This window comes from Mytilus edulis, chromosome 8, assembly GCF_963676685.1.
Source record: "Mytilus edulis chromosome 8, xbMytEdul2.2, whole genome shotgun sequence".
Classification (NCBI taxonomy): Eukaryota; Metazoa; Mollusca; class Bivalvia; order Mytilida; family Mytilidae; genus Mytilus; species Mytilus edulis.
The window spans coordinates 44790556-44805118 of record NC_092351.1 but is presented as its reverse complement, the minus strand read 5'-3'; the positions used below and the strand labels follow the sequence as shown (position 1 = coordinate 44805118).

At 31.7% G+C, this 14563-nt stretch overlaps 1 protein-coding gene across 1 annotated transcript; it reads right to left on the bottom strand.

Moving 5' to 3' along the window:
• Positions 1-264: 264 nt before the first annotated feature.
• Positions 265-14381, bottom strand: LOC139485685 (malignant T-cell-amplified sequence 1 homolog). The gene is made up of 5 exons (XM_071270323.1): positions 14288-14381; positions 9867-10019; positions 8806-8906; positions 4570-4771; positions 265-2974 (listed from the first exon to the last, which is right to left on the bottom strand). The coding sequence occupies exons 1-5, from the start codon at positions 14296-14298 to the stop codon at positions 2893-2895; spliced, it is 549 nt and encodes a 182-aa protein (XP_071126424.1). The 5' UTR covers positions 14299-14381; the 3' UTR covers positions 265-2892.
• Positions 14382-14563: the final 182 nt, after the last annotated feature.

Here is a 14563-nt window from a genome sequence, read left to right as displayed (position 1 = left end):
AGCAATCACTGAACCATTAAAATTGGGTCAAAAAATATGGACATATGTCAACTTTGTTACATAAGGACTTGGGGTAGCTGCATACATATAGTATGAAGTGTTCAAGTCTACTCATTACAATATATAAGGCTTTCTACAAATAGTGTACACACATTGTAATCTCTGCTGGCATTGTACCACTTTCTTTGCAGATGAGACAACATAAATACTATAATATAAACACAATCTAATGACAGTCCTAAAATATGAATCAAAAAGACACAATGGCATATTTTTTTTTAATTACAATGCAGTTGAAAATTCCTCACATTTTGTATAATATTATGTAATACTACAGAGTACAGTTTCTATAATATCAGCAAATTTTAAGTGCACCAAAAGGCCTTAATTTTCTAAATTATGCCAAATGTTGGATTGTGTTAATGTATTTCTGAGTTCTAATTCTAAGGTTCATATTAGGATAAACAGATAATTTCAATTGAATTTTCAAAATCATTTGATTCTGATGGAAACACATTTTTTCATATTTCTTTTGATGACCAAACCCAACTAAACATGTGCTAACCAGTACTAGTGAATAATTCTATTTCATTTTTTTATTAAGGCTTATTCAATCAAAGTAATTGTGGATACTAAAGGGCAAAGATTACATCTGTTTTGCAGTGAGAACTTAAAATTCAACAGTGAATTATATCATGGATGGGAGGCAATATTTTGAAATGGTTAAACAATTCTGGACAAAGAAAGATAACTCTAATTTAAAAGTAACCTTTTTATTGCGATTATAAGATCTGATTTAATTTCAATGGTTAAACACACCATTTTTTTACTTGAATATCTGAGTAAATAGAAATTGATCAAAATCTTAAAATGTACTTGAATAGGATTACAGAATCCACTTAATGTTTTGTGCTCTCAGAAAAATGTTGGGGCCTGGAAAGTATAGCAAACAAGCGGCCAGTCCTATTAGGGTTTTGATTACAGGAAAGCAATCTTTATCCCAAAAATGTCAGGTGAGCATCCAATAGTAAATATTTTAACACATGCTAGATAATGAATGTATAATTATTAATATCTTACCCATTAAGTTTTTGTAATCTATTTGGGTGATTTGACATCAATAAACAGTGAGCAATTCAACATGTCCCAGCTGGTCTGAGTACACAGTTATCGCCCCTTAATTTTCGTTGTCCATGAATATAGTCCCTAGTGTGGACAGTGTGTTACTTGCCAATTTTTTTTATACCCCTTCCAAATTTGTTTCTTCATGTTTTATGCCTCAAATAGCAAGTAGGGGGATAAAATTACACTGTGAAAAAATTTGATTCATGAATTTGAAAGTAAAGTTGTGATTTGGTCCAGCTGAAAAAGGTTTAAAATAAGTATTTCGGAAGCTGTCAAAAGATTTAAAGACCCCCTCAACATAAAATTTTCCATATTTTGAGTTAGAGCCGATGAAGATTTCTATAATTTTGATATAATTTGTCCCAAAAGTAGAACATAACACTGTAAAAATATTATTAAGAAAGCGGAGGTGTTTTTTTTATTTCCATTTATTATCTAATAGAAATGCACTACGAAATGACTGTGTACTCAGACCACCTGGACATAAGCTAGTTCTTTGTAAAATGAGGAAGGCTTTTGTGTCCTAAGGTAATAGTATGTTACTGGGGACCAGAGTGCTTATGTGTCCAAAGGCAGAGTTGCAAACACAGCTATTGACAAAAACAGTTCTGTAATATTAGATTTTCTTTATTGAATGTTCAGTACAATTAACGGAGTTTAACTCACATAATTGTTGACTATCCAGTGAAATTATGCTTTGGACCAGTTCATTATAGTTTAATGAACTGAATGGTAAGTAAATCATCTTGAACTCTATCTGAATGTATATTTACTTTAAAAGTAGTTCATATTCATATCATTGTAAAAGTCTGGGAAAGCAGTTTCTTAATATTCTGCTGTCTCACCAAACAATATATGTAAACAAATTTGAAAACAAGCTTCATATGACATATAATGCTGATGCTGACCAGTAATATTGTTTGTCTGTAAATCTAATTGTTGAATATTATAAATAACAGATCTACAGGACAAAATATAATAACCAGACTTAAATGTAAAGAAACAGAGAAAATAAACAAACAATCGGCTATAACAAGAATAATATCAAAACAAAAGTAAAATAATGATAACCATGATAGTAACTTAAAATGGGAAAGATTATTAAATCACTTTTTAGAGACACATTCAGTTGTTAACATTTTTGTTCTAAAATTTAATTCCCCAAATTCTTTTAAATTTATTTTTTCTATAAATTCAATATTTACCATATGAACATTTATAAAGCAAAATCATCTTCTTATCCTTCAAAAATCTGATTATCTCCCTTTGATTCTAACGTTTTAATATCCGTTGTGATTTCTAATATTCTTGCCAAATAGACAAAAATTGCAAAATCACCAATAAAAAAAACCTACATTGCTATTACATTGAGTCCTTAAATTAACTTACATAACATACACTAAAACAAACCTTAAAAAAATTTAATAATTGATGAAAATATAACAAATTCATTTCGAACATTAAGTGTCATAATGGTACATGACATTTTAATATAAATATCTAACTTCATTTCGGCAGAAAATCCTGCTTTCATTTGTAATTTTTGTTTGTTTTATTAGTAAAGTTAACCAAGTTTTGATTAGGATCTGAGAAGAAAATGTATAAAGTTCAAGATTTCAGTAACATTCATCTACAAGAAAATGTATGAAGTTAAAGATTTCAGTAACATTCATGTACAAATTTAACTTGTGCATCGTTATAAAATAATTTATCACAGATACAACAATTTGTTATAAATAGATAGTTCAGATCTTAATGCAAACACTTTTATTTAACATTTTTCATGTTCCATAATCCATCATTTAAGTAATGTATATTTTCAACACCTATGCCTTTATTCTTGTCTAATCTGAAATGACAAAAAAAGATATATTTGGTTGAAAGATTATTTATTTACAAATATATATGTTTGAAAATCAGATAAATATCATACAAATTGACCTGTGACCTATTGCTCACTTATATTAACATGCCATAATTATGAACTGCGTTTAGTTAACAGGTGTGAGCCAAGACTCCATGTTGAAGGCTGTACTTTGACCTTTGATGTTTTTCTTTTACAAATTGTGACTTGGATGGAGAGTTGTCTCATTGACACTCATACCACATCTTCTTATATCTGAGAAAGTGGTTGATATTATACATATATTTCCTGAGGAAAAGGGAAATGAATGTTTTATTCCACTGCCTAAGGTTTGTATACTATCAATTCATTAAATATTATTTTGCATGCAGTTATTTTCTTATCCGCTTGTTTTTATAAGTTAAATAAATGTGACATACACATTGATAAACAGTACAGATCAAAAGTTAATTATTAGTCTTTTTTGTTCTGTCGTCTGAAATAAATTTGAGCATGATAATGATTTTTGCTACCGCTGTTTTAAGAAGAAATTTTAAAGAACTTCAAAACTTTACTTTTTTTTGAACTGCGCGTAACGTCCCACAACATTATCCTGACATTTCAGAGGGGAATATGATCCTCAGAGGGGAATATGATCCTCAGAAGGGAATATGAAGATTTGTTTAATGACATGTGGGATAGTCTCAACCAATCAAATATTGTTAAAACTATCAATATGTATACATAGTGGAATAATAAAACATATTTCACAGTAGAGCATGCTCACATGAAACTTGATTACATCATATTTCATAAAGCATGTTTTGAAGTTTCTGAGAAAAATGTGATAACTTTTCATACTGTAAATTCAGAAATTATTGTATTAAGGTTTTTATTATTGCAAAAAATGTGACATAGTTGTTAACGCAATAATTTAAACTCCATTTTGAAATATTTTATATAAATTTAACAGGATTTTTCTCAAAATTGTAAAAATTAAAATCGCATTTAAGTCTAAAATGACAAAATCGCACTATTAAATGCAGGCAATAATTTCTGAATTTACAGTAAATTTGTGTAAATATAAAAAAGAAGATCATAAAGTTGAAGTAAGATTGCAAATCAGACAACTGTCCACATGAGACTAGAATATAATGAAAATGCATCACACAGTATATATAGCATGCTCACATGAAGCTTGATACCAAATTTTATGAAGGTCTGATTTGTAGTTCTTGAGAAAAGGCTACTAAACTATTTAGGGACAGCCTAATTTGAGGGATACACTGTAGGACAGAAAGACAAACTAACATTAACTAGTATACCTACATTTGATATAAATTTGACACATATCAGTCATAAGTTTGATACCAACTTGATCATTTCAAATGGAACACATATTCTGAAATATTATTTCCACTGGAATAAATAATACAAAATTTGTTCCAAACGGAAAATAGGGCCTCAACAATTTGCACAGCATAGGCTCTTGGCATAGATAGAATTTACCCTACCCTGTAACATGATAAGGTGTATTTTCAATCAGTAGCTGTCTTCATCTAAACTTAAAGTGTACAGCTATAAGCATTGTAAAATCTTACATTTCTTGTGTTGACATAACTAATTTTCCAACAGCTAATGCATGTTCTTTGCCTTCTGCCACAATAGTTGCTACTTGTCCCTCTTCTAAATTTGACATCTTGGCACCAGGCGATGTCAATCCTGGACACATAATATTAGCTCCACTTAATACAAAACGTATTGCCCCTTTGTCTACCTGCATGTGTGGTAATATGAATGGGTCTGAAATAGAAAGTAATGTGTGGTAATATGAAAGGGTCTAAAATAGAAAGTAATGTGCGGTAATATGAATGGGTCTGAAACAGAAAGTTATGTGTGGTAATATGAATGGGTCTGAAATAGAAAGTAATGTGTGGTAATATGAAAGGGTCTGAAATAGAAAGTAGTGTGTGGTATAAATATGAATGGGTCTGAAATAGAAAGTAATGTGCGGTAATATGAATGGGTCTGAAATAGAAAGTTATGTGTGGTAATATGAATGGGTCTGAAATAGAAAGTTATGTGTGGTAATATGAATGGGCCTGCAATAGAAAGTTATGTGTGGTAATATGAATGGGTCTGAAATAGAAATTTATGTGTGGTTACAAATGTATATGAATGGGTCTGAAATAGAATGATAAATTGGTTTCCACAAAATTGACAGTGCATTCTGTGCGTATTGCCGTGCAAAACATATAATTCCCTAGCTACTAGTAAAAAATTCATTCCACTGGAACAAAATGCTAACTTGATCTGTAAATTGTCATGATAAAAGTACATACCAAAAATGAAATCAATATCTTCAAGCAAAAAGAAAAAAGCCTAGACAGACAGACAAAGTGCAAACCTAAAGTCCCCTTTGTCTGGTAGGGGACTAATAAAAAGAAATATATAGTCTTGCCAAATTTTAAAAAGAAACTAGAGGCTCTAAAGAGCCTATGTCGCTCACCTTGGTCTTGTGCATATTAAACAATGGACATGGATAAATTCATGACATAATTGTGTTTTGGTGATAGTGATGTGTTTGTAGATCTTACTTTACTGAACATTCTTGTTGCTACAATCATCTCTATCAATAATGAACTTGGCCCAGTAATTACAGTGGAAAATATTTTCTAAAAATTAACAAAAATTTATGAAAAATGTTAAAAATTAACTATAAAGGGCAATAACTCCTTAAGGGGTCAATTGACTATTTTGGTCATGTAAACTTATTTGTAGATCTTATTTTGCTGAATGTTATTGCTGTATACAGTTTATCTCTATCTATAATAATATTCAAGATAATAACAAAAAACGACAAAATTTCCTTAAAATTACCAATTCAGGACAGTAACCTAACAACGGGTTATCCGATCCATGTGAAAACATCAGGGCAGATAGATCTTGACCTGATAAACAATTAAACCCTGTCAGATTTTCTCTTAAAGCTTCGGTTTTTGAGTTATAAGCCAAAAAACTGCATTTTACCCCTATGTTCTATTATTAGCTGTGGCAGCCATTTTGGTTGATTGGCCAGGTCACGCCACACATTTTTTAAACAAGTTACCCCAATGATGACTGTGGCCAAGTTTAGTTTAATTTGGCCCAGTAGTTTCAGAGAAGAAGATTTTTGTAAAAGATTACTAAGATTTACGAAAAAATGGTTAAAAATTGACTATACAGGGCAATAACTCCTTCAGGGGTCAACTGACCATTTTGGTCATGCTGACTTATTTGTAAATCTTACTTTGCTGAACATTATTGCTGTTTACAGTTTATCTCTATCTATAATAATATTCAAGATAATAACCAAAAACAGCAAAATTTCCTTAAAATTACCAATTCAGGGGCAGCAACCCAACAACAGGTTGTCCGATTCATCTGAAAATTTCAGGACAGATAGATCTTGACCTGATAAACACTTTTACTGCTGTCAGATTTGCTCTAAATGCTATGGTTTTTGAGTTATAAGCCAAACACTGCATTTTACCCCTATGTTCTATTTTTAGCCATGGCGGCCATCTTGGTTGGTTGGCCGGGTCACGCCACACATTTTTTAAACTAGATATCCCAAAGATGATTGTGGCCAAGTTTGGATTAATTTGGCTAAGTAGTTTCAGAGGAGAAGATTTTTGTAAAAGATTACTAAGATTTAGGAAAAATGGTTCAAAGGGGTCAACTGACCATTCTGGTCATGTTGACTTATTTGTAAATCTTACTTTGCTGAACATTATTGCTGTTTACAGTTTATCTCTATCTATAATAATATTCAAGATAATAGCCAAAAACAGCAAAAATTACCTAAAATTACCAGTTCAGGGGCAGCAACCCAATAACGGGTTTTTGGATTCATCTGAAAATTTGAGGGCAGATAGATCTTGACCTGATAAACAATTTTACCCCATGTCAGATTTGCTCTAAATGCTTTGGTTTTTGAGTTATAAGCCAAAAACTGCATTTTACCCCTATGTTCTATTTTTAGCCATGGCGGCCATCTTGGTTGGTTGGCCGGGTCACGCCACACTAAAAAAGCTGTACATTGTGTATGATTTTTAATGAGAAAATTATAAACCATACTTTGATACGAGCTTATGGTTGAAAGAGATCAGACTTACAATAATTTTGCAACATTCTATTTATTATATATGAAAACTATCAAAATACACTGGACATAAGGAAGCCAACAATCTACCAAATGTCCAAAATCAGTAAATAATTATAACCTGCTTGCTTAGTGATAGTATCAAATTTTCAAGTGACATTGAGTAAATATATAAGTACTACAAACTACCATTTAGTTTAATTCAACAAGAAGCAGCACAAATGTACAAAGTTTTAACCACTGCATTTGTTTGCATCGGTCCTAAGTCAGAAATATGTGGTTCAGTACTTGTTGTTTTTTGATGTGGTTCATAAGTGTTTCTAGTTTTTTTATATAGATTGGACTGTTGTTTTTCTCATTTTGAATGGTTTTACACTAGTAATTTTTGGGGCCCTTTATAGCTTGCTGTTCAGTGTGAGCTAAGGCTCCATGTTCAAGACTGTACTTTGACCTATAATGGTTTACTTTAATAAATTGTGACTAGGATGAGAAAGTTGTCTCATTGGCACTCACACCACATCTTCTTATATCAATGTATTATATAATCTTTTAATTACAAATTTGTTAACATGAATTTGTTTCTAATATACAGTGATGCAACTAATCGTCGGACCCGTCGGACCTAAGGGGCAGAATTTATGCAGGTCCGGCAAAACTCGTAGCTGTGCAGGACCTGATGGCCGGCAATATTTAAGTCTGCTTGGGTCCGCCAAAACTGAAATCCCCGTCGGCCCCGGCAGAGTATTTTGTTTATAAAATTGCGATCATCTTTAATAAAAGTAAATGTCCTGTTCCCCCGCATTTTCTAACTCCGTGAACCAGTATTTCCGCTCAGTAATAGTCTTTTGTACCTTTTCCATCTCGCCCCAAACAATTCTCCGTATTTCCGTCATGTTTTTTGTTTTAGAAATTCGCTCTCTAGGAAGGAGGTCTTTTAAGCATAGTTGATAAGTTCAGGAAATATGTCATGGCCGATAAAACTACAATTGTTATGAATCACAGGTTATTTTAAAATAATAATAATATCAACAAAATCAAAATTAACGTTTGTTCAATAGCATAATTTCATTTGATTTTTGAGTGAAAATATGGGTCTGGCAGAAATTTGATGGGTCTGGCAAAACTTGGTACCCTGTAGGCCCCATTGTCTGACAGGAAAAGAAAACTGTTTGCATCTCTGAATATATACAATTCATCATCAAAACAGTAATACAAAATACTCATAATTTGGTCATGTGGATGTAATTTCATACTAATAAGTGTCTTTAAATATCAGCTGTATTTGTACGAGGCTAGAAAACAAGGTGTATGCAATCTTTTAAAGGAGATATCTGTATAGTATACAGATACAGCATAGCGATATCTGTAGGGCTGTATCTGTATGGTAGAACACCCAATTGCAGGATAAATGTAAAAAAAATGTGCACACAAATGTATTGAATCAAACTTTAAGAATGCAATGGCATCATGCATTTGTAGTTAATTTCAAGATGAAACAAATCTGCATGATTAAACATTGGGTAATTTTTCCATGGAGTTTATAGATAACTTAAGTGTTGTTGGGTATTAAACTGTCTTATTGATATAAATCCAACTTTTTGGTATACATTCAGAAAGAATGAAACCTATCAAAGAAATGACAATCACCACAATTATTAGTCAACTTATCTCGTCTCTTCCCTGCAGAACTTACATTTATGTAATAACCTGAGTGTAGGCATGTATGGACCATCTCTATGTCTGAAGAATACAGGCTCTCCTTTTGAGTTCGCTAATATTTCTATATGTTCATGACTACAAAGAAATAAAAAAAATATTTATTCACTGACAGCAAATAAAATTTAACAAATTGCATTTTGATCATTTTGTTACAGTTAGCTAGTAAATGTATGAATACCATACTAAACCAGGATCACATCATTTTTAAAAGGCTTTGTTCCAACCAAGGATAAAGAGGGGGTTTTCAACTATAAGTCCCTATTTAAAAACATTTCCCCCCTGGAACCCCCCTGGGTCTGGAAATTAATTACTCCTCCTCTCAAACATCAACAGTGAAAAAATTTACCAGCATATTGATTTATGATAATTTGTATAACGATCAAGATTATTATTTCAGTTTGACTAGTACATGTCAAGATAAGAATCATTTGACATCTTAATTAGTTATCCAATATATATATATGTTCATGATTTTACTTTTTTACCCTTTGGACTTGCTTATAATATACCACATTACATTATTTTTAAAATGACAACTTTATTTCATTCACACAACAGGTGCTTGCCACATACATATGGAGCAGGATATGCTTACCCTTCTAGAGCACCTGGGATCACCTCCAGTTTTTGGTGGGGTTCGTGTTGCTTAGTCTTATTTTTTCTATGTTTTGTCTTGTGTACTATAATTGACTGTTTGTCTTTTTCTTTTTTGGCCATGGCATTGTCAGTTTACTTCAATCTATGAGTTTGAATGTCTTCCTTGTATCTCTTGCCCCTCTTTCATTCTGATATTATTTGAATAAATAATTACAAACTAAGAAATTACACTGTTCCATATTTATTCAAATTTGTTAAGTCTTCTGGAACCTCAAGAAAATACATGTAGGACCATACTGTCTACCCAGAACTATTGAAAAAAGTTTCATGATTGATGTACTTCTAATAGTGGTCCTTCTTCAAGTTAATATATATTACAGCATCCTTAAAACCTATCGACTTTAAATTCTAACCCTCTGAACAAGTATAAAATCTTACCATTTGACAATTTTTAAATCTCCCTTCTTTGGTATAATGGTATCTAGATATGTTTCTATTGCTGGATAGTTTTCTAATATTGAATTTCTGATACCTTTCTGTACTGATGATTTGGGATTGTTAACCCCAGATACCATTTCTCTCTCATCAAATCTACAAATATACAATTAGCAAAATAAAAAAATTATAATGTATTGATATCGGATAATCTGCATAATTGAATATGTACAAAACTACAAATGTAACATAACTTTCTTATTAATCTATGTAAATGTTAACATGTAATATAAATGTGCTGACTGACCTTGATCATAATTTTTACATACATGTATGTATATTTATGTACAAGAGACAATAATCACTTTGAATCTAATTCTTGATAATAGCATCTTTTATTATAAGGTCATCTAATTTACATCACTAACTAACTGTTAAGGTCTTGCACCAATGGTTGGTGGTGTCATTCAGTATCAAATATAATAAAATTTAAATATGAAAAAGATTGTGCATTCCTTATAATTTCAAAACTCTCACTATTAGTTATAAACCCATAGAATTGTGCGTGTCTATCTACAAGTATATAGGTGTAAATATCCCTTTTAAACTTTTGGTACTTTGAATTTTAAACATGCTAAATTTGCATAGTCGTGATAGTTACTAAGTATTTCAAAGAATCCAATTTCTTATTACAATGTATGAATGTTCTGGCCTTTGTTAGTCTTGTATTATTTTAATTTTAGTTTCTTGTGTACAATTTGGAAATTAGTATGGCGTTCATTATCACTGGACTAGTATATATTTGTTTAGGGGCCAGCTGAAGGACGCCTCCGGGTGCGGGAATTTTTCGCTACATTGAAGACCTGTTGGTGACCCTCTGCTGTTGTTTTTTATTTGGTCGGGTTGTTGTCTCTTTGACACATTCCCCATTTCCATTCTCAATTTTATCTATTACAAAGTACTTTAAAACATGCCTTATACAAGTATATATATATATTTTTCACCAACAAGCACAGATAGGTAAGATTTTGCATATATATATTTAGCAAATGTTGGTCTGTTACCTCACATTCACATCCTCCCCCAAGGCTACATTTAAAAGAATGCCTGTTTCCCCTCCCTCGGTTCTACCCTTTGTAAACAGACCAGGAAAGCAGGTTATTTTTTTATTTTTAAACTGGATGTCAAATGATATTGACTTATCAGTTGTTTGTGCTCAATTTGAGTATATTTATTTAGATTATCAATCCTTTTGCTTTCAAGCACTTTTCTAATATGGAAACAAATTATTTTCAGGAATAAAAATAATTTCTATTTCTTTATCGGAAATAAGTTTTTGACCTCGATGGGTGGAGGGGAAACAAACATATTTTTAATTTTTGCCCCATTGACATTTGTTACCATCCTATTTATTGGTTTTGTGTTGAATATATCTGAAATCGTGTTATTAAAGTTAGTGTATTGCAATTGCAATGAATTAGATTTTTTAGTTGTTTCCTTAAAATAAAATGAATCTTGAATAAAAGATTGTCACTAATTAAATATTAAATTAAGGCAAATTTCATTTATCTAAGTCTTGAATCATGTGAATTAAAAAGAAAGGCAGAAGAAACCAAGTCTTCAATGGGTGTCCTCTAACAAAGCTATATTTACATCAAAGGTCGTTTAACAACAATCATGATTTTCAAACACAGATCAATGGTACATGTATCATGTGTATATAAGGAAAATAAAGACACTAGAAAAGGCCAGTGGCCAAAACATCTTTTAAACTTATGGTTTATTATTACCCATATACAACAAAATTAATTAAACATCAAATCACAAAAAAAAAAAAATCATTTATGGAAATTTCAAAATAGAGATAAATACATCTGAAAAAAAACATTTATTAATTCATAATGAAACTAAAATTTGAATAAAAATCAGTTGTCAATTGCAAAATAGTGCCATCATGTAGGGTGACAAAGTGTACTGTGAGCAAACAGACCAGATACATTGTACCATATAAATATATAGTACCATTTCATCATCACATGAACATTTAATGATGAAATTGTGTCTGAAAGTTGACAGAAAAATTAAAATTAGTTTTGCAGTAATGATGTCTTACATGTATAACAATGCATAAATAAAATTGAGAATGGAAATGGGGCATGTGTCAAAGAGACAACAACCCGACCAAAGAGCAGAAAACAGCTGAAGGACACCAATGGGTCTTCGACACAGCAAGAAAATCCTGCACCAAGAGGCGTGTTTCATCTGGCCCCTAAACATGCTAAACAAGTACAAGTTCAGTGATAAAAGTCGTCATAGCAATAAATTAAAATAGTCTTACAGCATGTACAGGATTTCTCATATTTTTGGACTAGCCTATCCTCGTATTCATAACACTTATTTGGACTAGCTAGCTATAGCCTACCCTCATATTGATAACACTTTAACAATATATATAACAGCCTTGTGAAATACAAATAGTTGAGAAAAGCTCTTGAAATACAAAAGTGATCATATCCTTTACTTCAAATTAAAGCAGGGATAAGCAAGCATGGAATATTTTCTTATTCTTTTGTTTCATATTCTGACATCGGCAGGGTTTCCCCTGGGTCAATTATTTTTTCCGCCACCTCTTTCACCAAAACAATATATTTTTCACCACTTTGTTATTTTTTCGCCAAGTAACATCATATATTTTTCGTTTATTTTTTTTTCATTTTTTTCTAAACCCCCCCCTTAATAAGATGAGTTTGCCCCATCGTTGTCTTTGATTGTTCTCTCAAACTTATCTTATTATGCATGTATTTTGAACAACTTTTCTAATAGAGGGCCCGGGGGGCCACTTACTTTTGATAATAAAGAAGATATCAATCAGTCCCATAATATAACAAAATTCTTGGGACATGTTTTGACCATAAAATACAGAGAAGAATGTACAGTTCTTTGGGAAAGTTTCTTCAAAAGAAAAATAGGTGCCCTTTTTGGTCTATGATTATGAAGTGGTTTTTACAACAAAACAAAAGCTTTTATCACTTGGAATTGATCCCTCATTTAAGGTGTAGGTATACATTGAAGGGTTACTCCCTTTCGAGGGGTTGTTCCCAATCTTTAGCAAAGATTTCTTCATAAAGGCAGTTTTCTTTTAGTCTAGACCATCGTAAATGAAAAAGTTGAGACCTAAAAGATCGTAAAACTATGCAAAAAACAAAATATCGTAAAAACATGTCGTGTCACACAAACGACTTTCAAGAACTCTATAAAATCAATTATCTGTATCAAAGTCAAAGAATAGTTTTAAAGCAGAGTCTGAGATTTTTCTTGCTTTTAAATGTTTTTCGTCATAACAACAGTTTTGGTTTCTGGACTATCATTAAAAGAAGGAGAGGAGATGTCAAAAGTTTGCTTGAACACGTGCGTCGCAAAGTAGTTAATAAATGATAATTTTGTGACATGTGTCGGACGCCATTTAACCATATCATTTTGTTAAACAATACAATCAACACCTTTGTTAATTTTTGTTGTTGTCGATATCACAAAATGCAATCAGCTAGTTATTGATTTTCTGTCAAAATCTAAATGAGTTCCAAGAGAATATTGTCTGATCAGATAAAATCTGAGAAACCAGAAAAAATGTATATAAACAAGGTGGCTGAAAATAAATCGTGTAATATATTTCTTTTGTCAAATTCTATCGCCAATGATGAATTTAAATCGCCACAATTATTATTTTTTCCAAATTGCGAAATTGGCAACCGCCAGCGGAAACCCTAAACCTTGGACTCAGACTTCTCTTCAACTGAGTTTTACTGTGTGTATTGTTGTTAGTTTGTTATTTCTACATAGGCTACATAGGGGAGGGTTTAAATCTCAAAAAACATGTTTAACCCTGCCGCAATTTTGCGCCTGTCCCAAGTCAGGAGCCTTTGGCCTTCATTAGTCTTGTATAATTTTTAATTTTAGTTTCTTGTGTATAATTCTGAGTTTAGTTTATGTCCATTTTCACTGAACTAGCATACATATTTGTTTTGGGGCCAGCTGAAGGACTTCTTCAGGGTGGGGGAGTTTCTTGCTACATAATTTTGAAGACCCGTTACTAGCCCTCGTCTGTTGTCTGCTCTATCATCTATGGTCGGGTTGTTGTCACTTTGACACATTCCCCATTTCCATTCTCAACTTTATGGAAATTATAAGTTCTCCTCTATGCTTGTATCAACTGATCTGTCACAAAAATATCTCAACCAATATTGTAACAAGGTAAATTACTGAACTAGCAGCTGATGATATTTTATTTTGACTATTGAGTATTGTGACGTTACTTTTCTTATTTTTTTTAAGAAAGGTCATTTCTTGTTTATTCAAGATATCGTATTAGTTTGTATACTTATATCTGTTAGTCAGTAATTAAAAAGAATCTGGAAAATACAAACTTTTTGAACATTTTGAGAGAATTTTCCTTCACATGCAACTTCCGGTGGGTGCAAAAGATAAAACGATCGACGGAATAGTGCTGAAAATCCGGGTTCTAATATTTTAGTCCACAAGCAATTGTTTCTCAGAATTGTTTCTGTCAATGGGGTTTGCTATTCACGCATGTACAACATTTTTTCGTAAAAGTTTGGATAGTTTACACCCATTGACTGAAACAAGTGCCTGTGTTTAGTCTGATAAAAACTTCAAGCATAATTAGTTAGGATTAACAGGTA

What these genes read in the sequence shown, in the direction of transcription:
- LOC139485685 (XM_071270323.1), bottom strand. An exon ending in GATTTAAAAATTGTCAAATG is followed by an intron (nt 8,907 to 9,866) that starts GTAAGATTTTAT and finishes ATTTCTTTGTAG; the next exon opens with TCATGAACATATAGAAATAT. An exon ending in GTTATGTCAACACAAGAAAT is followed by an intron (nt 2,975 to 4,569) that starts GTAAGATTTTAC and finishes TTGTCATTTCAG; the next exon opens with ATTAGACAAGAATAAAGGCA.